This window comes from Neoarius graeffei, chromosome 10 (assembly GCF_027579695.1).
Source record: "Neoarius graeffei isolate fNeoGra1 chromosome 10, fNeoGra1.pri, whole genome shotgun sequence".
In the NCBI taxonomy this organism is placed as follows: Eukaryota; Metazoa; Chordata; class Actinopteri; order Siluriformes; family Ariidae; genus Neoarius; species Neoarius graeffei.
This window is the reverse complement of record NC_083578.1, coordinates 75,025,348-75,051,394: the sequence shown is the minus strand read 5'-3', so window position 1 is coordinate 75,051,394 and position 26,047 is coordinate 75,025,348. Positions and strand designations below refer to the sequence as shown.

Genomic DNA, 26,047 nt, shown 5'->3' with positions numbered 1-26,047 from the left:
AGCGACAACCAAGCTCTTTCACACGCTCTTGAGTGAATCCTTTCATGAGTTCCATGAATTCTTTCTTCGCACCGACAAAGTTAGTGCCTTGGTCGCTATAGAGCTGACTTACATTGCCACAGATGAAAATGAAGCAACGCAATGCATTAAGAAATGTGTCAGAACTGAGATCATCGAGTACTTCAATATGAACAACTCTCGAACACATACAAGTGAACAGAAGGCCATATCTTTTCAATTCTTTTCTTCCATCCTTCACATAGAATGGCCCAAAACAGTCCATTCCGCTATATGTGAATGGAGGGGTAGGTTCTAATCTTTCAGGCGGTAAATCAGCCATGATTTGATCTTGAACGCATTTGCGATACTTCCTGCATTTCACGCACTTGTAGATGATGGAGGACATTTCACTGCTCCATCCCAAAATCCATATGCCATTGGAATGGATCTCATTTATGGTCATACCACGACCTTGATGGAAAATTTGTTCATGAAAATGCTTGATGAGTAAACGAGAAACATGTCCCTTTGGAAGAATGGCAGGGTGCTTAACATAAGGATGTAGTGCTGCTCAAGTCAATCTTCCTCCCACCTGCAAAATATCCTGGACATCCACAAATGGACTTAACTTGTGAAGTCTGGAACACTGGTTTGATTTCACCTCTTTCCTTTGCTTAGGAGCCTCGATTTCTTCCCTGAAGACTTCTTTTTGAACTAAGCGGATTATGAATTGCTCAGCATCTTTTCTTTCATCAAGTGTTGTGAACTCTGATCTTTCTTTCAACCCTTTCATGTTCCTTGCACAACACTTAAGTCTTGCCACAGCTTTCACCATTCTACTCCAGTCTGAGAACCTTTGCAAGCAATCCAACAAAGATACCTGCTCTGTTACTTTGGTTGTGTGGACTTGAGCCTTTTTGAGCTCTGGGTCCCCGTCACTCACTCCCACCTTGCCCTCTTCTTTGGGGAGTTCTCTTTGCCACAGAAAACTTGGCCCAGTGCACCAATTTGACTCCATGAGCTCCTTTGCTGTAAGACCACGAGAGGCATGATCAGCTGGATTATGTTCTGTAGCCACATACTGTACCTCCATTGATTAGGTTCTTTGCTTGCCTTGATCTGCTGAATTCTGTTGGCCACAAAGATGTGAAATCATCTTGCCTCATTATTAATGTAGCCAAGAACAACCTTGGAATCAGTCCAGTAGTATTCACTGAGCTGACCCAATTCCAGTTCTCTTTTAAGCAGATCACCTGTTCTGGTGGCGATGACAGCAGCCGAGAGCTCCAATCTAGGGATGGTCATCACTTTCGTTGGAGCCACTCTGGCCTTCCCCATGACAAGCGTACAATGCACCTCACCAGACAAGGTCACAGTCCTAAGGTAAGAACAGACTCCATAGCCAGCCGTGTTGGCATCAGAAAAACTATGCAATTCATAACACTGAACATCTTTAAATGTTGGTGGTACATAGCAGCAGGATATCTTTATTGCTGACAAATCAAGCAGGTCTTGAAGCCAAGCTTCCCAAAGTGTCTTGAGGTCATCCGAAAGTGGCTCATCCCAGCCTACCTTGTCTTTACACATGGTTTGCAGTATTCTTTTCCCAATTAGAATGAAAGGTGCCACAAATTCAAGAGGATCAAAAATTGAGGCCACTGTGGATAGAATGCCTGTTCTAGTAAACAGGTTTTTCTTCACAGTAACTCGAAATTGGAATGTGTCGGATACCACACACCACTGTACTTCAAGTGCCCATTCAACCTTGGACTCTCCTAGGGCAAGGTCAAAGTCAGCTGCACCTTCAGCGCATTCTTCTTTTGGTTACTTGCTTACTGTTGGAAATAAACTTGTGCAGGTGGAGTTTCCCCGTCTTGCAGAGGTCTCTGGCTTCTCTCACAAGCTGTATAGCATCAGACCCTGTTTCGACACTTGTCAGACCATCGTTGACATAGAAGTTGCGTTGTAAGAATCTTACTGTAGCTTGACTGAATTTACCCTCACCTTGACTAGCAATATGCTTGAGCCCAAAGTTTGCACATCCCGGCGAGGAGGCAGCACCGAACAGATGGACTCTCATTCGGAATACTGATGGCTGAGCTTCCAGCTTACCCCCTTCCCACCACAAGAATCTGAGGTAGTCCTGATCTTCCTGCATGACATGGAACTGATGGAACATGCGCTCCACATCGCACATGATGGCCACTTGACCCATACGGAAACGACACAGGACTCCCACAAGGGTGTTTGTGAGGTCTGGTCCAGTCAGTAGATGTTCATTCAGACAAGTAAGGCGAAGCAAACAAGCAAGCAAGCATTTAAGGTTGGTGTCTTGGAAGTCGTGCAAGTAGCCTGTGAACTGTTGTTGGAACTTTCAATTGTGCGTCCTCCCGTGCGTTCTAAAGATTTATGGACATTCTCATTCATTGCTACTAGTAAGACTGGATCACGATTCAATTGTATGCATGTTTTCAAGCCATTGCTTTTTAATTGATGACTGCCATATTTAAGTTTAATATTTTCTAAGTCAAGGGTATTTCGATTTAACCAGTTTGAAAGTTGTATTGGTTAATGTTTGAATATTGAATGCCAGTATTTGTAGTTGTGTTGCACATGACTTGCATGGAGTTCTAGTTAAGCCTAAGCCCACTGAGCTGCATTGTAGCCTAATTTAACACTGTTGCTGTGCCTAGACTATTGCAACTCTGATATAATTTATCATCATTATCCTTAACTGACACATTAAGTTCAATGTTCAAAATCTACAGTAACATTGCAGGTTACTGAACAGACTATTTTAATAACAAATTAGCATAATCTTTAAGCACAATTTTGATACATGGTAGTAATTTAACATGTCAGAAATTAGTGAAAAGACATTACAATACACACAAGAAAAGATTAATCTTCCTGATCAAGAAGATACCAATAAGGAACAGGGTGATGAAGATAAGCAAATTGAAGAGTCTACACAAATTGAACAGTCTACAGAAACTCAACAGGCACACAAAAGCACAGATGTTGATAATTCAGTGGAACTCTCAGACATTCGGAAAAGTCAACGCACTAGCACACTTACTGAAAAAAGAAAAAAAATTGCAAGATGCTAAGCTGAATGATCTAAGAAAAGCCTTTGAACGTATGTATAAAAGGTGGAAATATCATATCAATGGATTGAAAAGATCAATTAGACACAAAGAAGATCCAGAGTTTATTTCTGAAGTTGTCACTGCTGTTAAAGCCCATCAAGTTGATGTTAATGTCATTTATGATCGAATCAGAGCTATTGCAGTGCCAGACCTTGAAATTAGAAGGAAAAATGATTCATATTATGCCATTACCAAGACTGCAAATGAGAAAGCTCTGTGCTTCATTACTAATGCTGGTGATCCAGAAGATATACCCTGGCCTGAGACTAGCTCAGTGTTTGATTGCACAGGGTCTACCATCGTTTCTTTGCAATCCTCTTCTGCTTTCAGGTTTTCTGATCAGGCCTCTCTGAAATCAGCACAGAAAAAGCAGCAAGCAGCAGCTGAAGTTGCAGCAACTCAAGAGGTGCTTAAAATCATGAAGTTTCAAAAGTGTTCTACTATGCCGCCCTTAGTCACAAATCCAAGGCCCAGGTTCTTTATCACTGATGTTTCTTTATTGCTCCAACAAACACAGACATCAAAACACCGTAGAACACTTTTGCCTGCTTGCAGACTAAGAGGGATATTACGGCTGACTTTGTTATCCTTATCGAGTAGCTCACGCTTCAAACTTGCTTCAAACCACGCTACAACTTACGGTACTTCAAACTTACTTCAACTTGCTACAAACTGATGGACATCCATTCATACATACAAACACACACACTCAACAGGAAGTGGCAGGTCACATGCAATCGTGCATGATGGGAAAGTTCAAAACATCTTACATTCATATTCAAAAATATTTTACATATTTTAATACACAGTCATAATCAACATCATAAAAACTACAATACTTAAATCTGTGAAATAATTAGCTCAGGTTTACTGCCACAATTGTGCCAATCTGCTCAAGACACCACCAAGTGGAGAAAATACTCAAAACCTTTGCGACTGCAATTACATAGCATCTAACATCTCTGTACTCGAAGTGATGATAATATGCCTTTGAGCTGGACCCTCCTTTGGTCCTGAAAATCTGGCCAAATAAAGAAGTCAAATTCTGATTATTTCTGACAGCTATCATACATGCTTCAACAGACCCATTCACCTATCCTCTTTTTATGTCCAGAAACGTGATTTTGTTGACTATCCCGAATAGCTTTTGACCTTCTGTGATCTCGTCTTGCTCTATAATAAAGGAAAACAATAGGAAATATGCCAAAGGACAGAATGCTAATGAACTTGTACCATCTGTGCAAAGTTTCCAAAGGTCAAATCTAACGGTTCTGCCAGACAGTCAAGCTCAGTCCTTTAAAGCTACAGATTAGATGTTGGGGGGGGGGGGAATACATTCTTCAGCTGTACGGGTTCTAATCTCTTTCTTATCTTCATGGGAAAGTCTCTTAATCTGTTGGTCATTTAATGTGGTTGTTATTAGTCATGGGAGAAGACCTAAGTTGCTCTGCAAAATACATAATATTATTATGTGTGTATGTTTGTAGTAGCACAAAATGCATCAGTGCACTCACGCTTTCCATCTGGCTTTCTCCGTTAGCTGTATTTTCCTGCATTGTGGGGCCCTCAGCTCAAATAGAGCGGCCCTGGGACTGGGAGAAAAGCTTTCTGCAAGAGATCAAATAAAAGAAGGAATCAGATTCCCAATAAAATATTTAACGAATGTGAATCATGCTTGTGTAAGAAGCAGACAGTGGCAGAAGCATAACTTGAATTTGATGTTTTCAAGTGCATTAAACTCTTGGAGAAAAAAGGTGAGTATTATCAGAGAGAGAGAGAGAGAGAGAGAGAGAACACGAAGGCCTTAAATGTTTTGATTTAGTCCTGAAAATCCTCAAAAATCCCTGCCAATGGAAATGAATATCTCAGAATGATCCCTGTGATACCGAGGCATCCATGTAAAAAGTTATAATATCATTATCCTATACCATGTGTATAGGTGTAGTGGTTAGCATTGTCGCCTCACAGCAAGAAGGTCCTGGGTTCAAGCTCAGTGGCTGACTTGGGTTTCCTCCACTTCTGTGCGGAGTTTGCATGTTCTCCCCGTGTCTGTGTGGGTTTCCTCCAGGTGCTCCGGTTTCCCCCAAAGGCATGCAGGTTAGGCTAACTGGTGGCTTGAAATTGACCGTAGGTGTGAATGTGAGTGTGAATGGCTCTCTGTGTCTATGTGTTAGCCCTGTGATAACCTGGCGACTTGTCCAGGGTGTACCCCGCCTCTCGCCCATAATCAGCTGGGATAGGCTCCAGCTTGCCTGCGACCCTGTAGAACAGGATAAAGCGGCTAGAGATGATGGATGGATGGATGGATGGATGGATGGATGGATGCACCATGATTCATGAACATTTGTCAAATTCAGAAGTCATCCTTCCAAACTGATGGTCCATCTTACCTCATTATGCAAGTATAGTACTCATAACAAGCACTTCAACTTTGAGTATGAGTATACTCAAATATATCTCACTCATCTCATCCAAATCACTGCCGATGCTGAATGCCATTCAGGAAACTCTAATCAGTGAGTCTGAATGCTTTTTGTGCCATTCCATGTCTGTGACAAGTGGCTTTTCCTGTTATAGTTGGAAGCCACATTACTGACTGAACATGTTTGATTGAACTCACTTGAGATTGAATTGGCCAAACTCTGTATGTTTGGCTTTGGAAGGCATTATTTGAGATGATGTATCCTCTAGATTGTAGCTCTCTGCTTCGTTTGCTCAAAAGTTTTCACAAAGCAAATATACAGGAAAAAGGAAAACAAGCCATCAGAATACCGCAAACTTCCAAAACAGGGATTTAAGTTAAAAAGAAAAAAACACCCCAATAAAATCCTTTATGTCAAGCCTGCTGAGGACCAGAGCTTTGGAGTCTCTGCGTGAGCTTTTGTATAAAGCCCTGATCGTGTCCTAGTTATAGAAAACATCTTATCAAAGGCTTCTTCCCTGTTGGGTGCTCTATTTTTGTTTTAGAAGTGTCCAGCACCATCCTCATCAAGGGAATTAAAGCTTTCCTGAGCTTGTTTGGTTCTAGCCACCAACGATGTCTTTCAAAATGTCTTTTAAGTTCTTCTTTGCTTATTTCTTGGTGACAAAATCCAAAACTATCAAGCTGTCAAGGAAATGCAAGAGTATTGACTGAAAGTAGAAGCTGTGAGCACAGTATCTCATGAGAGCCCCTGGCTTATTTCATATCTTGGAAATGAAACAGAAACTCTAATTGATTGACAAAAGAGTTATAAGCTATATCCAGTTCCTCATTCACTATCTTGTTGGAGTGATTTATTTCGGATCACACCCATTTGAAACGAATTGACGGGAAAATGGTGTATGATCATCTCTGCTGTTATATGAAGTATGTACAACACGGGGGAAGCTGTGGCCTAATGGTTAGAAAAGCAGCTTTGGGACCAAAAGGTTGCTGGTTCAATTCCCTGGACTAGTAGCAATGACTGAAGTGCCTTTGAGCAAGGCACCTAACCCCCAACTGCTCCCCAGGCTGTTCTGGATAAGAGGGTCTGCTAAATGCCTGTAATGTTGTCATGTATTCTCTACCATGTTAATAAATATCTCATCTCATCTCATCATCTCTAGCCGCTTTATCCTTCTACAGGGTCGCAGGCAAGCTGGAGCCTATCCCAGCTGACTACGGGCGAAAGGCGGGGTACACCCTGGACAAGTCGCCAGGTCATCACAGGGCTGACACATAGACACAGACAACCATTCACACTCACATTCACACCTACGGTCAATTTAGAGTCACCAGTTAACCTAACCTGCATGTCTTTGGACTGTGGGGGAAACCGGAGCACCCGGAGGAAACGGACACGGGGAGAACATGCAAACTCCACACAGAAAGGCCCTCGCCGGCCCCGGGGCTCGAACCCAGGACCTTCTTGCTGTGAGGTGACAGCGCTAACCACTACACCACCGTGCCGCCCCGTTAATAAATATTTATATATAAATATCCATAAAGAGCTCTTACACTTTTTTAAATAAACAGCATGAAACTCAGCCTAAATCACTTGGCCCAAAGGCACAAATATGTCATGAGAGCCCCTGGCTTATTTCATGAACTATGGTCTAAATATTGTAGTGTATATATAACATGTCAAAAGAGTAAAGACGTAGAACTTTCAAATCATACACTGGTTGCTTATGAGTCATACACACAAACATCACGACGATTTTAATGCTTATCTCAGTACCACACTTGCACTTGTGATAACACACACACACAAATATAATCAAGTCCACAGATGTCATTCGAGATTTGGTTAATTGCAGCAAAACTAAAACTGTTTGTGATTAGGACTCTTGTTCTAAACAATTCAATATCTGGTCTATAAAGAAATAATTTTGAGAAATGGCTTAATTATTCTGATTGGCCTTGGAGTACCTGTGTACTCCACACTTGATTTAGTACCTTCAATTACGCTCAAGCCAAGGCAAAGAGTGGGATGTCAGGTACATTGTGTTCTTTCACAACTTGTGACCCAAAATGAACAAACAAGCTCGACACTGGGTATATATAGTACACTGGACTGCTAATTTGAAATGTTATTTATATACATCAGGGTTTTTCATGGATTTTCGATTGCAGGTCATGAACAACATTTCAGCCCTTTGAACAGTGAAAGTAAAAACGACACAGAGGAATGGCTGTTATCTTTGGAAAACATTCATTAGAAACATTCAACTGTAGATCTCTCTTTTGAGCCAGAATACCACCATGACATAACACAGCAGCAATAGAGCAAATATTTAATCTGATTAAATATTTGTCATAGGGTTTCAGGAGCTTCTTCCGGGAGAGCCATAAGTCTGTCAAAAGCACCTAATCAGCCAGTTAGCAGTGCGTTCATGAGCTGAACGTGGTGTGTTAGAAGGGAAAAAAAAACACAAAACTCAACCAAACCCTGATGTTAACACTCCTGTGACTAGGAAATTTGCCTTTTAGAAATTCTGCCATATTTATTCAAGGCACACGTCACACCTTGTTGAAGTAACGGTTCCCTTTTTCTCTGTATACACAACTTTTAATTAGAAAATACTTTAAATTTCTTTATTATGGATTACCACAGACTCATACAGTACTAAAGAATATCAGTGTGTGCATGCAATTACACATTTGTATGTAAAAGCTTCAACTTTTGAATCTTAAAGATATTTTCTCTTTTAATAAGACAATAATTTTGGGCTTTTGAAACCATGTTCTTATTTAGAGGTAATTTTTCTCCTTCGTAATATAAATACTCCTTTGTCCTGTTATCTCAGTAATACTCTCTCCATGTTTTAGGTTTGAATTTGTCACATGGATTATTATTGCATGCTGTGTGTGACATTTTGGCTTTAAGCACACTGCTTACTCTTGCCCTAGTGTGTTTTTCCTCACACTATAAATGAGGAACGAGCTGAAATTTCCTGTCTGTTTTTCACCAATTTTTCATGAGCGACACTAGTAAAATGCAGAAGGTTTCTGGCTCCTTCATGTGGTGAGACAGGGAACGTCCATCCACATTATTAGCTGGATTTAAAGTATGAAACAAAATCAAATCATTTGGTCACAAAATAGGCCATTTTAGTCAGATTTCTGTTATTAACACACACTATCCATATATATATAGTTTCCATTTCGGTCAGGCACCACCCAAACTGATGATCACATTATCAGCTTTTCTTTGGCTAATCAGACACAAGGTATGCCACCACTCTTACCAGAGCAGTTGGGGGTTGGGTACCTTGCTCAAGGGCACTTCAGCCAGTCCTGCTGGTCCAGGGAATCAAACCAGCAACCTTTTGGTCCCAAAGCTGCTTCTCTAACCATTAGGCCATGGCTTCCTCCATATTATACAAAAGTAAACTATAGGTCATATAATAAATATCCAGACTGAAATTTAAAACTGAACAGCACACAAATAAATTACCTTTTCACTTTTGCACACGCACACAATGGAACGATGCAGAAGTGAAAAGTTAATTTATTTGTGTGCTGTTCACTTTTAAATTTCAGTATGGATATTTATTATATGATCTATAGTTTACTTTTACATTAAATACATATATTCAATTTATATTTGATGGTGGGCGGCACGGTGGTGTAGTGGTTAGTGCTGTCGCCTCACAGCAAGAAGGTCCGGGTTCGAGCCCCGTGGCTGGCGAGGGCCTTTCTGTGCGGAGTTTGCATGTTCTCCCCGTGTCCGCGTGGGTTTCCTCCGGGTGCTCCGGTTTCCCCCACAGTCCAAAGACATGCAGGTTAGGTTAACTGGTGACTCTAAATTGACCGTAGGTGTGAATGTGAGCCTGAATGGTTGTCTGTGTCGGCCCTGTGATGACCTGGCGACTTGTCCAGGGTGTACCCCGCCTTTCGCCCGTAGTCAGCTGGGATAGGCTCCAGCTTGCCTGCGACCCTGTAGAACAGGATAAAGCGGCTAGAGATAATGAGATGAGATGAGATATTTGAATGTAATGCTCTAGTTAATGCACCATTCCTTAGTTTGAGCTTGTGAAAGCCCTGGTATAGGATTTAATTTGAATGCCTTGGTTACTTAGGTGAAGACTCATTTCACACTCAGGTTGTTTTAACATCCTACAGTTATACAACACTAATTAGAAGGAAGTATACACACACACACACTACTGTGCAAAAGTCTTAGGTACATGTAAAGAAATTTTGTAGACTAAAAATGGCTTCAAAAAATAATGAATATAAATGTTTCAACATGGAAAAAAAACTATAAAACAGCAGTAAGCCATAATAAATGAAACTAAATCAATATTTAGTGTGAGATGACCCTTTGCTTTAAAAAAAAACCCAGTAGTCTCAGGTACAATGAGCTGCAGGTTTTACTGAGCATCTTCCAGAACCAGCCACAGTTCTTCTAGACACTTTGTCACACTCGCGTCTTCATTTTGCACCAAACTCCAGCAGCCTTCATTATGTTTTCTTTTTTAATCTGAAAAGTGGATTCTTGTGTAATATGCTGCGCAGATGCAAACTTTTTTTTCTGTAACATTTAATTTTGTGCTGGAAAATTAATGCTTGAAACTCTAAAATATTTTGTGTCGACTCGATCATAGAAGTCATAAAATAGAAATCTATAACAAAGTTTGTAGGAAAAAAATAGGGTGCCTGTGACTTTTGCACAGTACTGTGTGTGTATGTGTGTATCAAGCCTTTCACAAGCTTTAGTAATATCAGCTATGCCATTATTTGGACTCAAATTCATATTTGCTTTATTTGATTCTTTACCCTTCTTGTCCAGAGATTGACATCAGTGTATCACAAGTCTTTCACTCTGTCTCAATCATTTCAGAAAGCATTTCAGCATCCTCATTCTGAGACTACATCTGGTGAAATCAGTGACTTCTTCATTTAATGAAGAAAAAAGGAACAAATAGACTTGAGCCATGACTCAACATTCACTCATTATGTTCCACACGAAACAACACTTCTGCTCTTATTTATTTATTTATTTATTTATTTAGCCTGAGACGAAAAATTTCCTTGCAAAACTGACCGTAAAGATCACAGGCTAAACATAGAAAAAGTTAATAATTGTTGACGGAAAGTTTTCCATGGGAAACTCACCATGCTATGCACTGTGTAGTTTCCAAATAAAACCAAAATAACTTCAGGAATGTATAGACCAGGCATTTATTTACTTAGTAATTTAGAAGAGCCCTTAATTTGCCATGAATATTTTACAGCACAGTGAAATTATTTTCTTCGCATATCCCAGCTTGTTAGAAAGTTTGAGTTCCAGAGCCAGCCATGATACGGCAACTGGAGTAGAGAGGATTAAGGGCCTTGCTCAAGGGCCGAACAGTGGCAGATTAGCAGTGATAGGGCTTGAACCTCCAACCTTTTGATCAGCCCATTAGTTTTTGGAGGTTTTTTTGGGGGGGGTTCACCAAAGTATCCCTGCGATGATCTGGTGACTTGTCCAGGGTGAACCCCGCCTCTCTCCCATAGTTAGCTGGGATAGGCTCCAGCTTGCCTGCGACCCTGTACAAGATAAGCAGCTACAGGTACTGTAATGGATGGATGCATGGTTCACCAAAGTTTGCTTCATTAAGTAAGGAATAATGGGGTGTGCATTTATAGGAAAATAATCAATTAATGACAGCATGGTGTGATATGGACTAATATCAAGCAGAATTAAGGGTTGACACACTGAATATGACACAAAATTTCATTTTCTATATCACTTATCCATTGCAGGTCTTGAGGAAGCTGGAGTTGATCCCAGCTGATACTGGAGGAGACCTGGACAGGTTGCCAATCCATCACAGAGATAGATAGCCATTCACACTCACAGGCAAATTAATGTAGCCAATTTAACCAATCTGCCTGTCTTTGAACTGTGGGAGGAAACCAGAGCACCCAGAAGAAACCCACACAGGCCTGAGGAGAATATCCAAACTCCACACTGAAAGGCCCCTGCAGTCAGCTGCAAAGATTGAACTCAGAACCTTCTTGCTGTGAGGCGACAGTGTTAACCACCATGCCACCCTGACACAAAATTGCGATGTGCAAATGCAAAAAAAAAAAGTGCAAAATTTCCGCACACAGAATATTACATTGAGTTTGATGCAATTTTTAAAATATTTTGCATTCTATTTCATGCTCATTTTGCACCGAGAATATCAGTAGTGTCCTGAGTGAATGATGGAATCATCTAGTAGTGATGAAGATAATTAACTGTTATTCCATGAAATTGAGTCATACACGAGCTGATAGCTGATGAGGCGCGTTGCACTGAGTTGGCTATAAGCCATGTACGATGAGATTGAGTGGAATCTCATCTCATTATCTCTAGCCGCTTTATCCTGTTCTACAGGGTCGCAGGCAAGCTGGAGCCTATCCCAGCTGACTATGGGCAAAAGACAGGGTACACCCTGGACAAGTCGCCAGGTCATCCACAGGGCTGACACATAGACACAGACAACCATTCAAATTCACATTCACACCTACGGTCAATTTAGAGTCACCAGTTAACCTACCGTAACCTGCATGTCTTTGGACTGTGGGGGAAACCGGAGCACCTGGAAGAAACCCACACGGACACGGGGAGAACATGCAAACTCCGCACAGAAAGGCCCTCGTCGGCCACGGGGCTAGAACCCAGACCTTCTTGCTGTGAGGCGACAGCGCTAACCACTACACCACCGTGCCACCCATTGAGTGGAATAACTCATCTCATCTCATTATCTCTAGCCGCTTTACCCTTCTACAGGGTCGCAGGCAAGCTGGAGCCTATCCCAGCTGACTACGGGCGAAAGGCGGGGTACACCCTGGACAAGTCACCAGGTCATCACAGGGCTGACACATAGACACAGACAACCATTCACACTCACATTCACACCTACGGTCAATTTAGAGTGACCAGTTAACCTACCATAACCTGCATGTCTTTGGACTGTGGGAGAAACCGGAGCACCCAGAGGAAACCCACACGGACACGGGAAGAACATGCAAACTCCGCACAGAAAGGCCCTCATCGGCCACGGGGCTAGAAACCGGACCTTCTTGCTGTGAGGCGACAGCGCTAACCACTACACCACCGTGCCACCCATTGAGTGGAATAACTGTTTTATTCTATCCACATTCACTGGATTTTGAGAAACAGAGCATTTTTATTTTTTGCAAAGTCAATAAATAAAAACTTTATACAAAACATCATCCGACAAAATAATTTCTCTTTAGAATGTAAACAAACTGGCAAAATGAGAGCAGCAATTTGTGAAAAATGCGATAATAATAACTCTTGAAAAATAAAAAAGATTCTTCCATCAAATACTTCCATCTCCATTCGGGCCAATCAGAAGCCATGGCTGACAGGGGAAGTCCATAGACTCCTGTGGGCTCGGAACGCCACCTTCAGAGCTGGGGATGAGGTGGGCCTGAGGACAGCTAGGGCCAATCTGTCACGAGGCATCAGGGTGGCCAAGAGACAGTATTCCAGGCACATTGCTGACCATTTCAACGACAGCAGAGACACCAGGAACCTGTGGCGGGGGATTCAGACCATCACAGACTACAAGCCCTCGCCACAGACCTGTGACAACTCCACGTCTCTGCTGAATCAGTTGAACGACTTCTTCGCTCGCTTTGAGGCAGACAACAGCACCACAGCACAGAAGACCCCACCACCTCCCAGCGACCAGGTGTTGACGCTGTCCCCAGAAAGCGTGAGGAGAGCTCTCAGGATGACAAATGCATGAAAAGCTCCGGGTCCTGATAACATTCCTGGTCGTGTACTGAGAGACTGTGCCGAGGAGCTCACAGATGTCTTTACAGGCATCTTCAACATCTCGTTGAGCCAGGCTGTTGTCCCCACGTGCCTCAAAACCACCATCATCATCCCGGTCCCGAAGAAGACATCTCCCTCCTGCTTCAATGACTACCGCCCTGTCGCACTCACTCCCATCCTCATGAAGTGCTTCGAGCAGCTAGTCATGAGGCATATCAAGTCTGCCCTCCCCCCCACCCTGGACCCTTTCCAGTTTGCATATCAGTCCAACCGTTCGACCGATGACGCCATCTCCACTGCCCTCCACTCAGCCCTGACCCACCTGGAGACAAAAGACTCGTATGTCAGAATGCTGTTCATAGACTTTAGCTCAGCATTCAACACAATCATTCCTCAGCAGCTCATTCATAAACTGGACCAGCTGGGACTCAACACCTCCCTGTGCAACTGGCTGCTGGACTTCCTGACGGGGAGACCACAGACTGTACGGGTCGGCAACAACTCCTCCAGCACCATCACACTGAACACGGGGGCCCCCCAAGGATGTGTGCTAAGCCCCTCCTCTTCACTCTGCTGACCCACGACTGCACACCAACATCCAGCTCAAATCTCTTCATTAAGTTTGCGGATGACACGACTGTGGTGGGTCTCATCAACAATGGCGATGAGACAATCTACAGGAGTGAGGTGAGCAACTTGGCCATGTGGTGCAAGGACAACAATCTCCATCTGAACGTGGAGAAGACGAAGGAGATTGTTGTGGACTTCAGGAGAGAGCACACCCAGCATGCTCCACTATCTATCGACGGTGCCGCAGTGGAGAGGGTGAGCAGCACCAAGTTTCTGGGTGTGCACATCTCTGAAGACCTGTCCTGGAGCAACAACACCGCATCATTGGCCAAAAAAGCCCAACAGCGTCTGTACTTCCTCCGCAAACTGAGGAGAGCAAGAGCCCCAGCCCCCATCATGCACACTTTCTACAGAGGCACCATCGAGAACATCCTGACCAGCTGCATCACCGTGTGGTATGGCGCCTGCACCGTGTCTTTTTGCAAGTCTCTGCAGCGCATCGTGAGAGCAGCTGAGAGGATCATTGGTGTCTCTCTCCCTTCTCTTATGGATATCTATAATTCCCGCCTCACCCGCAAAGCCATCAGGATCGCAGGTGACCCCACCCACCCATCTCACAGCCTCTTCAGCCTGTTGCCGTCAGGGAGGAGACTGTGGAGTCTCCGGGCCAAAACCAGCAGGCTCAAGAACAGTTTCTTTCACCAGGCGGTCAGGAGGCTCAACTCCCTCCCTGTTCTGCCCCTCCTCCCCCCTCTGCCCCCTGCCACAGATTCTGCTTGCACACCCCCCTGCCCCCCCTTCAGCATCTGACATGTCACCCTCACAGTTTCCCCCCAACACACACACACACACACACACACACACACACACACACGTGTGCACACACACACACACACACACACACACACACACATCTCATCGTTCATTAACACACTGAACTCAGGGACCACACATCTCACTTTACGTCGCTCATTTGCACTATTCCGCACTACCTCATCTTAACAGCTGCTAGTTTGTTTATACTGCTTATTTCATGTTTACCTGCTATACCTCAAGTGCCCTTGACTGTTTTGTTTATTTGAACCAGTGTGTGTGTGTGTGTGTGTGTGTGTATGTACAGTGGTGCTTGAAAGTTTGTGAACCCTTTAGAATTTTCTATATTTCGGCATAAATATGACCTAAAACATCATCACATTTTCACACAAGTCCTAAAAGTCGATAAAGAGAACCCAGTTAAACAAATGAGACAAAAATATTATACTTGGTCATTTATTTATTAAGGAAAATGATCCAATATTACATATCTGTGAGTGGCAAAAGTATGTGAACCTTTGCTTTCAGTATCTGGTGTGACTCCCTTGTGCAGCAATAACTGCAACTAAACGTTTCTGGTAACTGTTGATCAGTCCTGCACACTGGCTTGGAGGAATTTTAGCCCATTCCTCCGTACAGAACAGCTTCAACTCTGGGATGTTGGTGGGTTTCCTCACATGAACTGCTCGCTTCAGGTCCTTCCACAACATTTCAATTGGGTTAAGGTCAGGACTTCGACTTGGCCATTCCAAAACATTAACTTTATTCTTCTTTAACCATTCTTTGGTAGAACAACTTGTGTGCTTAGGGTCGTTGTCTTGCTGCATGACCCACCTTCTCTTGAGATTCAGTTCATGGACAGATGTTGTGACATTTTCCTTTAGAATTCGCTGGTATAATTCAGAATTCATTGTTCCATCAATGATGGCAAGCCGTCCTGGCCCAGATGCAGCAAAACAGGCCCAAACCATGATACTACCACCACCATGTTTCACAGATGGGATAGGGTTCTTATGCTGGAATGCAGTGTCTTCCTTTCTCCAAAAATAACGCTTCTCATTTAAACCAAAAAGTTCTATTTTGGTCTCATCCGTCCACAAAACATTTTTCCAATAGCCTTCTGGCTTGTCCACGTGATCTTTAGCAAACTGCAGATGAGCAGCAATGTTCTTTTGAGGAGCAGTGGCTTTCTCCTTGCAACCCTGCCATGCAAACCATTGTTGTTCAGTGTTCTCCTGATGGTGGACTCATGAACATTAACATTAGCCAATGTGAGAGAGGCCTTCAGTTGCTTAGAAGTTACCCTGGGCTCCTTTGTGACCTTGCCGACTATTACACGCCTTGCTCTTGGAGTGATCTTTGTTGGTCGACCACTCCTGGGGAGGATAACAATGGTCTTGAATTTCCTCCATTTGTACACAATCTGCCTGACTGTGGATTGGTGGAGTCCAAACTCTTTAGAGATGGTTTTGTAACCTTTTCCAGCCTGATGAGCATCAACAACGCTTTTTCTGAGGTCCTCAGAAATCTCCTTTGTTCGTGCCATGATACACTTCCACAAACATGTGTTGTGAAGATCAGACTTTGATAGATCCCTGTTCTTTAAATAAAACAGGGTGCCCACTCACACCTGATTGTCATCCCATTGATTGAAAACACCTGACTCGAATTTCACCTTCAAATGAACTGCTAATCCTAGAGGTTCACATACTTTTGCCGCTCACAGATATGTAATATTGGATCATTTTCCTCAATAAATAAATGACCAAGTATAATATTTTTGTCTCATTTGTTTAACTGGGTTCTCTTTATCTACTTTTAGGACTTGTGTGAAAATGTGATGATGTTTTAGGTCATATTTATGCAGAAATATAGAAAATTCTAAAGGGTTCACAAACTTTCAAGCACCACTGTATGTATGTATGTATGTATGTATGTATGAGTGTTTAGTCTACATCTAGTTCATATCTAGAGTGTTTATACTGTTTAAATTGTCTGAGTGTTTAGTCTTTGTGTGGTTCTTATCTAGTGTTTACACTGTTTATATTGTCTGAGTGTTTAGTCTATGTCTTGTTCTCATCTAGTGTTTATACTGTTTATTTATACTGTTTATATTGTTTGTCTGAGTGTTTAGTCTATGTCTAGTTCCTATCTAGAGTGTTTATACTGTTTATATGGTTTGTTTGTTTTTTCAATTATTCTATTTTTATTTATTGCATTGCCTGTTTGCACCGTGGGTCAGAGAGGACTGAAATTTCATCTGTGCTGTATGTCGAGCATGTATAGCATATTTGACAATAAAGTTGACTTGACTATCTTCTTACCATCAAATACTTTTATTCCATATTTTGTTGCTTTTTTATTTTGGGGGGTTTTGTTTTCGAGTAGAGTTTTTATTTCGTCCTCGGTTGGTTCAGCAACACGCGCCACCATTTTGTTTTTCTCTACTCACAGTATATGAGCTGATAGCCTAGTAGTAGAGTAGCCAATCAGAGTGCGCGATTGTTCATATCCAGTGAATGTGGATGGAATAATAATTATTATCAACTTGCTCTCAAGAAAGAGAATGTTTCAAGTATACCTGTCGCTGGAACAGAGATGACAACAGGAAGAGTTTCATCATCTCATTCAAGAGTTGAAACTGAGAGACAAGAAGATTAATGGGCTGCCCCATTAAACCCATATTTCTGGCTTTTTTCTGCTTGAGGTTCAGTGGAACCCCCTGGAACTCATTTGATTGGTCAGGTAATCATTTTCCCAACAAACAAGAGAGATCTGAATGTATTTTTTCACTGTAACAAATTTCATTCTTGGTGTGTAAAGATCGAACAGTATGCATGATTTTGTGCAAATATTTTGTCCAAAATATCTGACTTGGTGGGAAAAAGACTTTATTGTAACCACCATGAAGCTGATTATTTTTCAATAACAACATGCCCCCAAGTGTTTTATTCCTCTATCACAGCAATTTGCCAAAGATTACATACAGCGGCCTCCACAATTATTGGCATCCCTGGTTAAGATTGTTAAAAGCCTTAAAATAAATTCAATTTTTTATTGCAGAAGCATAATCTCACACTGAAAATTGTAGAAAAATGTAACCCTTAACTCAAGTGAATTAAAAAAATACCTAAGAAATAATTATTTTTCATAAAATCACCTGTTCCACAATTATTGGTACCAATAACAATTCCTAGAAAATAAATGTAATTGAAGCATTTGTCATTTCTACTGTAGTTTATAAAGTTGATCAGAGTATCTAGGAACCTTTAATTAGTAATTTATCACGTCCTGTTTCCCTGGGGTATAAATATGATGTGACACAGAGGCCTATTTCTCTTATCCACTCTTCAACATGGGAAAGACAAGAGAACACACTATTCAAGTAAGGCAGATGTGTGTCGACCTTCATAAGTCAGGCAATGGCTACAAGAAAATAGCCACTCGTCTACACCTGCCCATATCTACAGTCAGAGGAATCATCAAGAAGTTTAAAACAACTGGAACAGTGGCAAACAAGCCTGGACGAGGATGCAAGTTTATCTTGCCACCACGCACAGTGAGGAGGATGGTAAGAGAAGTAAAAAGTTCTCCAAAGCTCACTGTTAGAGAATTGCATCAAAGAGTAGCATCTTGGGGTCACAAAGTCTCCATAACAACCATCAGGCGTTATCTACATGCCAACAAGCTGTTTGGGAGGCATGCATGGAAAATGCCTTTTCTCACTTACAAGCATAAACGTAAATGTCTGGAGTTTGCTAAGTGGTACTGGGACTTCAACCGTGTGCTTTGGTCAGATGAGACCAAGATAGAGCTTTTTGGCAACAAACACTCTAATACATCACAAAAGATGAGTACGCGGAAAAGCACCTCATGCCCACTGTGAAGTATGGGGGAGGATCGGTGATGCTGTGGGCCTGTTTCTCTTCCAAAGGCCCCGGGAGCCTTGTTAGGGTGCATGGCATCATGAACTCTTTGAAATACCAGGACATTTTAAATCAAAATCTGGTGGCCTCTGCCCGAAAGCTGAAGATGGGTCGTCACTGGGTCTTTCAGCAAGATAATGACCCTAAACATGTGGCCAAATCTACACAAAAATGGTTCACCAGACACAAAATCAAGCTCCTCCCATGGCCATCTCAGTCCCCAGACCTCAACCCAATTGAAAACCTGTGGGGTGAGCTGAAGAGGAGAGTGCATAGGAGAGGACCCAGGACTCTGGATGATTTAGAGAGACTGTGCAAAGAGGAATGGTTGAAGATCCCTCTCTCTGTATTCTCCCATCTTGTGAAACGTTATAGGAGAATATTAAGTGCTGTATTGTTGGCAAAAGGAAGTTGTACAAAGTTAACATCAGGGGGGCCAATAATTGTGGCACACGTGATTTCATGTAAAAGAATTATTTCTTAATGTGGGATTTTTTTTCCCCACTGAATAAATGCACTTGAATTAAAGGTCGGATTTTTCTCTTTTTTTTTGCATAGTTGTCCTGTATTATTTTTTAAAAATGAATTTATTAGAAACCTAAGAACACATCTTAACAAGGGGTGCCAATAATTGTGGAAGGTGCTGTACTTAGTTAATTAAAAGAATGGCACATTCTAGGTTTTATAGTCATGTTCAATATTTAATGAAACAAGTTCCTATTATCACTTGCACTATAGCAACTATGAAAAAAATTAGACAAAAATGCAACTTGTCATTTTACAGAGAAACAGGTAACAAGTGCAAAATCCTCTGCCCTGAAGACAGTGCCATGTCTGGAAACTCAAAGTTACAGCTTTACAGTACAATCAATCAAATCAATCAATCAATCATAGCTTTATTTATCTTCGATATGTACAATGAGTCAAAGACTCATAACAAATACATTCAAACTAATAAAGATCTAAATTAAAAATATAAAAAAACCAAACATTAAACTACTATAATGGGTAAATCTCAAATATATATCATTATGTCAAAGAGGTTTTATATACAACATAATATTAAAATAAATGTTCTCAAGTCGAGAATATACCTGAATGCAATTTGACTCTATTGATCACAAATACTACATTTGCACAATGTGCCACTAGTATGATTCATTTATGACACTTTTAAACTTGATTAAAGAATCAAGATGTCTCAGTTCTGTAGGAAGATTATTCCGTATACAACCCCGATTCCAAAAAAGTTGGGACAAAGTACAAATTGTAAATAAAAACGGAATGCAATAATTTACAAATCTCAAAAACTGATATTGTATTCACAATAGAACATAGACAACATATTAAATGTCGAAAGTGAGACATTTTGAAATTTCATGCCAAATATTGGCTCATTTGAAATTTCATGACAGCAACACATCTCAAAAAAGTTGGGACAGGGGCAATAAGAGGCTGGAAAAGTTAAAGGTACAAAAAAGGAACAGCTGGAGGACCAAATTGCAACTCATTAGGCCAATTGGCAATAGGTCATTAACATGACTGGGTAAAAAAGAGCATCTTGGAGTGGCAGCGGCTCTCAGAAGTAAAGATGGGAAGAGGATCACCAATCCCCCTAATTCTGCGCCGACAAATAGTGGAGCAATATCAGAAAGGAGTTCGACAGTGTAAAATTGCAAAGAGTTTGAACATATCATCATCTACAGTGCATAATATCATCAAAAGATTCAGAGAATCTGGAAGAATCTCTGTGCGTAAGGGTCAAGGCCGGAAAACCATACTGGGTGCCCATGATCTTCGGGCCCTTAGACGGCACTGCATCACATACAGGCATGCTTCTATATTGGAAATCACAAAATGGGCTCAGGAATATTTCCAGAGAACATTATCTGTGAACACAATTCACCATGCCATCTGCTGTTGCCAGCTAAAACTCCATAGTTCAAAGAAGAAGCCGCATCTAAACATGATCTAGAAGCGCAGACGTCTTCTCTGGGCCAAGGCTCATTTAAAATGGACTGTGGCAAAGTGAAAAACTGTTCTGTGGTCAGACGAATCAAAATTTGAAGTTCTTTATGGAAATCAGGGACGCCGTGTCATCCGGACTAAAAAGGAGAAGGACGACCCAAGTTGTTATCAGCGCTCAGTTCAGAAGCCTGCATCTCTGATGGTATGGGGTTGCATTAGTGCGTGTGGCATGGGCAGCTTACACATCTGGAAAAACACCATCAATGCTGAAAGGTATATCCAGGTTCTAGAGCAACATATGCTCCCATCCAGACGACGTCTCTTTCAGGGAAGACCTTGCATTTTCCAACATGACAATGCCAAACCACATACTGCATCAATTACAGCATCATGGCCGCGTAGAAGAAGGGTCCGGGTACTGAACTGGCCAACCTGCAGTCCAGATCTTTCACCCATAGAAAACATTTGGCGCATCATAAAACGGAAGATACGACAAAAAAGACCTAAGACAGTTGAGCAACTAGAATCCTACATTAGACAAGAATGGGTTAACATTCCTATCCCTAAACTTGAGCAACTTGTCTCCTCAGTCCCCAGACATTTACAGACTGTTGTTGTAAAGAGAAAAGGGGATGTCTCACAGTGGTAAACATGGCCTTGTCCCAACTTTTTTGAGATGTGTTGTTGTCATGAAATTTAAAATCACCTAATTTTTCTCTTTAAATGATACATTTTCTCAGTTTAAACATTTGATATGTCATCTATGTTCTATTCTGAATAAAATCTGGAATTTTGAAGCTTCCACATCATTGCATTCCGTTTTTATTTACAATTTGTACTTTGTCCCAACTTTTTTGGAATCGGGGTTGTATGAATCACCAGATAGGTAAACGATCTGTGAGTCCATTTACTGTTCGATGTTGGTTGTGCTAGTCTGAGGTTGTCCTCTCTTAAAGCTAGGCGGCCTTTCAATTTCATAAAATCGGTGAAATTTAGTTCCCTCTGAAATCTGGTCATTGTGATTTATGTTTATTTCTGTAATATCTTTTAAAAAAAAAACCAGGCCATTCTGTAGCTGGGAAGTTATTTAATTTGAGGGGATTCCTGAGCAAATAATGTGCATGAAATCCCTCGCTTTGCGCAGTCAAGCAGACAGAGGAAGATCACGTGTGCATGCGTACACTTACCCGAGTTGTCGTCGTCTTGATCATCTTTCAGGTTTTACAGCAGCTGGCATCCACACTGCTGCATTACTGCCATCTACAGGTTTACCTTTGACTGTGCACTGACAGTTCCATCATTCTGTCGCTAAACGAACAGCTGATCACACAGAGGTGCTCGCTGACCGCCGATATTTATTAGTTTGGTCCTGCATTTCCTTTCCTTCGTATATAACATAACGTCTTTTCTTCTCGCTTTCCGTTACTATAGCCGGTCTTTCACGTTTCATTCACACACTCACGTCCTCCATTTTTCTCTCCTGTTTCCAATTTGTATCCCACAATGCCTTGTGCGAACGGGGAAACCCCACCACGTCATGCATGACGTAGTATCTTGAATGAGGTCACGGTGAAGCAGGAAAAAAAATAGTTGAGAATTTAGGGCCACGTTGCTCTAAATTCATTAATTGTTCTTTTAGGGGAAAAAGTAACAAAATCGGAAGTCTATGATTCGAATTCAGTAGCTTTCAGTCCACTAAAAAAAAATAATTGGGCGTCAGGGAAAATTCTTTTTATGACCTAAACGTGAAAAATCTGAAAGGCAGTCTAGCTTTAAATTATAACGGCTTTGTTGTATTTGAAAGAGTTCCTTTATGTAGTTCAGACCACAGGTAGAAACTAAGACTTGATAAACCAAGGACAAGGAATGGCATGACCATCGATATTCAAGTGTCTCTAGATTGGCCATGTCTAAAGCATCTTTATATGAACAGTCATAAGGCAGTGTGAAGATAGATCTAAGACCAAAACAACTGGCTTTCTCAAAGTTTATTACGGAGACCATTAGTAATACCCAGTGGTAACGGACTACAGTATTCGAAATGCAGTAAGGTGAAAGCCTTGTATAGCTTCGCAGTGGTGTTGATGGACATCACAAACCACTGACACTGGAGACTTCTTTCCAAAATGCTAAATAAACATCTTGTCATAGATAGTTTTAACAATGGTTTTCATCAGTTTATGTAGAGCGTCCATGATACAACGTCCCTGGATGAGTTTTACTCTAGAAATCATGTTGTAGAATGAGCACATGAATATAAACCTGGTAGCTGGAGCTACTGTCAGAGCTGCTGTGATAGAACATTAATCAACAACTTCTGACCAATCAGAGTCGAGCATTCAGCATTAGACTCAAGTTTTATAAACAAACGCACAGATAAACAATTGACCAAATAAACTAGAACCTAGAGATTCTCATGTAGTGTAATATGTATCCCCTGACACATTTCCAGCTGTGTTGTATGTTTGTCCATTCTGCTTAAGTCATTATGTGTCATGAGAGAGTTTCCAAAAGTCCTCCAGTCCGCCTGTTTTGGAGTCAGTCCTGGGAAAAAAAAAAAAAAAGGATCTTTATGCTGGGAGTAAAATGTGTTTCTGTTAGAATAATGTCATCATGTTCTATTTTTCTGTGATTATATTATCGGTAACATAGTGTTCCCTTGTAATCTTCCATCTCTGACAAGCCATCGCTGTCTGTTGTTATTGTCATTTGTGCTGTGTGTGTGTTGTCTCTCTCTTTCTCCAGGCACGCGAAACCGATGAATAACAGGAAAAGGGCAGACTAGGTAGAGTGTGAACCTGAACAGTTTCACTTTTTTTTAATTTTGCTCATAAAATATGTTGCAGGGCAGCATGGTGGTGTAGTGGTTAGTGCTGTCGCCTCACAGCAAGAAGGTTCGGGTTCGAGCCCCGTGGCCGACGAGGGCCTTTCTGTGCGGAGTTTGCATGTTCTCCCCGTGTCTGCGTGGGTTTCCTCCGGGTGCTCCGGTTTCCCCCACAGTCCAAAGACATGCAGGTTAGGTTAACTGGTGACTCTAAATTGACCGTAGGTGTGAATGTGAGTGTGAATGGTTGTCTGTGTCTATGTGTCAGCCCTGTGATGACCTGGCGACTTGTCCAGGATGTACCCCGCCTTTCACCCGTAGTCAGCTGGAATAGGCTCCAGCTTGCCTGTGACCCTGTAGAACAGGATAAAGCGGCTAGAGATAATGAGATGAGATGTTGCATTTATGAGTTTTAGCAGAAAAATAAACTTTAACAACGAATTACAAATCCATGTACATCCATTAATGCTAGATCAGGAATGACTAGAGCATGTGCTTAAAGGTAGACTGCCTTTCAGATTTTTCAAGCGTCGGTCATAAAAAGAATTTTCCCTGACACCCAATTATTTTTGTTTAGTGGACCGAATTTGAATCACAGACTTGCAATTTTATTAGTTTTTAAAATAGAACAATTAATGAATTTAGAGCCACATGGCCCTAAATTCTCAACTATTTTTTCCTGCTTCACCATGACCCAATTCACAATACTATGTCATGCATCACGTGGTGGGCTTTCCCCATTCGCACAAGGCATTGTGGGATACAAATTTGAAACAGGAGAGAAAAATGGAGGATGTGAGTGTGCGAATGAAATGTGAAAGACCGACTACAGAAAGTGAGAAGAAAAAAGACGTTATGTTGCAAAGGAAAGGAAACGCAGGACCAAACTAATAAATATCGGCGGTCAGCGAGCACCTCTGTGTGATCAGCTGTTCGTTTAGAGACAGAATGATGGAACTGTCAGTGCACAGTCAAAGGTAAACCTGTAGATGGCAGTAATGAAACACTGTGGATGCCAACTGCCGTAAAACCCAAAAGAAGAAGGTAAACCTGCACATGCACACTTCCTCTGTCTGCCTGACTTTGCAAAGCGAGAGATTTCATGCACATTATTAGCTTGGGAATCTCCTCATCTCATCTCATTATCTCTAGCCGCTTTATCCTGTTCTACAGGGTCACAGGCAAGCTGGAGCCTATCCCAGCTGACTACGGGCGAAAGGCGGGGTACACCCTGGACAAGTCGCCAGGTCATCACAGGGCTGGCACATAGACACAGACAACCATTCACACCTACGGTCAATTTAGAGTCACCAGTTAACCTAACCTGCATGTCTTTGGACTGTGGGGGAAACCGGAGCACCCAGAGGAAATCCACGCAGACACGGGGAGAACATGCAAACTCCACACAGAAAGGCCCCCGTCGGCCACGGGGCTTGAACCCGGACCTTCTTGCTGTGAGGCGACAGTGCTAACCACTACACCACCGTGCCGCCCTTGGGAATCTCCTCAAATTAAATAACTTCCCAGCCACGGAATGGCCTGGGGTGTTGTGTTTGTTTTTTAGATATTACAGAAGTAAATAGACAGTGGTGCCTGAAAGTTTGTGAACCCTTTAGAATTTTCTATATTTCTGCATAAATATGAACTAAAACATCATCAGATTTTCACACAAGTCCTAAAAGTAGATAAAGAGAACCCAGTTAAACAAATGAGACAAAAATATTATACTTGGTCATTTATTTATTGAGGAAAATGACCCAATATTACATATCTGTGAGTGGCAAAAGTATGTGAACCTCTAGGATTAGCAGTTAATTTGAAGGTGAAATTAGAGTCAGGTGTTTTCAATCAATGGGATGACAATCAGGTGTGAGTGGGCAGCCTGTTTTATTTAAAGAACAGGGATCTATCAAAGTCTGATCTTCACAACACATGTTTGTGGAAGTGTATCATGGCACAAACAAAGGAGATTTCTGAGGACCTCAGAAAAAGCGCTGTTGATGCTCATCAGGCTGGAAAAGGTTACAAAACCATCTCTAAAGAGTTTGGACTCCACCAATCCACAGTCAGACAGATTGTGTACAAAATGAGGAAATTCAAGACCACTGTTACCCTCCCCAAGAGTGGTTGACCAACGAAGATCACTCCAAGAGCAAAGCGTGTAATAGTCGGGGAGGTCACAAAGGACCCCAGGGTAACTTCTAAGCAACTGAAGGCCTCACGCACATTGGCTAATGTTAATGTTCATGAGTCCACCAACAGGAGAACACTGAACAACAATGGTGCGCATGGCAGGGTTGCAAGGAGAAAGCCACTGCTCTCCAAAAAGAACATTGCTGCTCATCTGCAGTTTGCTAAAGATCACGTGGACAAGCCAGAAGGCTATTGGAAAAATGTTTTGTGGATGGATGAGACCAAAATAGAACTTTTTGGTTTAAATGAGAAGCATTATGTTTGGAGAAAGGAAAACACTGCATTCCAGCATAAGAACCTTATCCCATCTGTGAAACATGGTGGTGGTAGTATCATGGTTTGGGCCTGTTTTGC

General features: G+C 41.8%; 1 protein-coding gene across 1 annotated transcript in view; it reads right to left on the bottom strand.

Annotated features, from left to right (window-relative positions):
• pde4d (phosphodiesterase 4D, cAMP-specific) overlaps positions 1–4,696 on the bottom strand; it is a 464,086-nt gene extending 459,390 nt beyond the window's left edge. The window contains exon 1 of the mRNA XM_060932306.1: positions 4,664–4,696. Coding sequence (XP_060788289.1) covers positions 4,664–4,672 — 9 coding nt within the window. The 5' untranslated portion in view covers positions 4,673–4,696. The remainder of the gene's footprint in view (positions 1–4,663) is intronic.
• Positions 4,697–26,047: the final 21,351 nt, after the last annotated feature.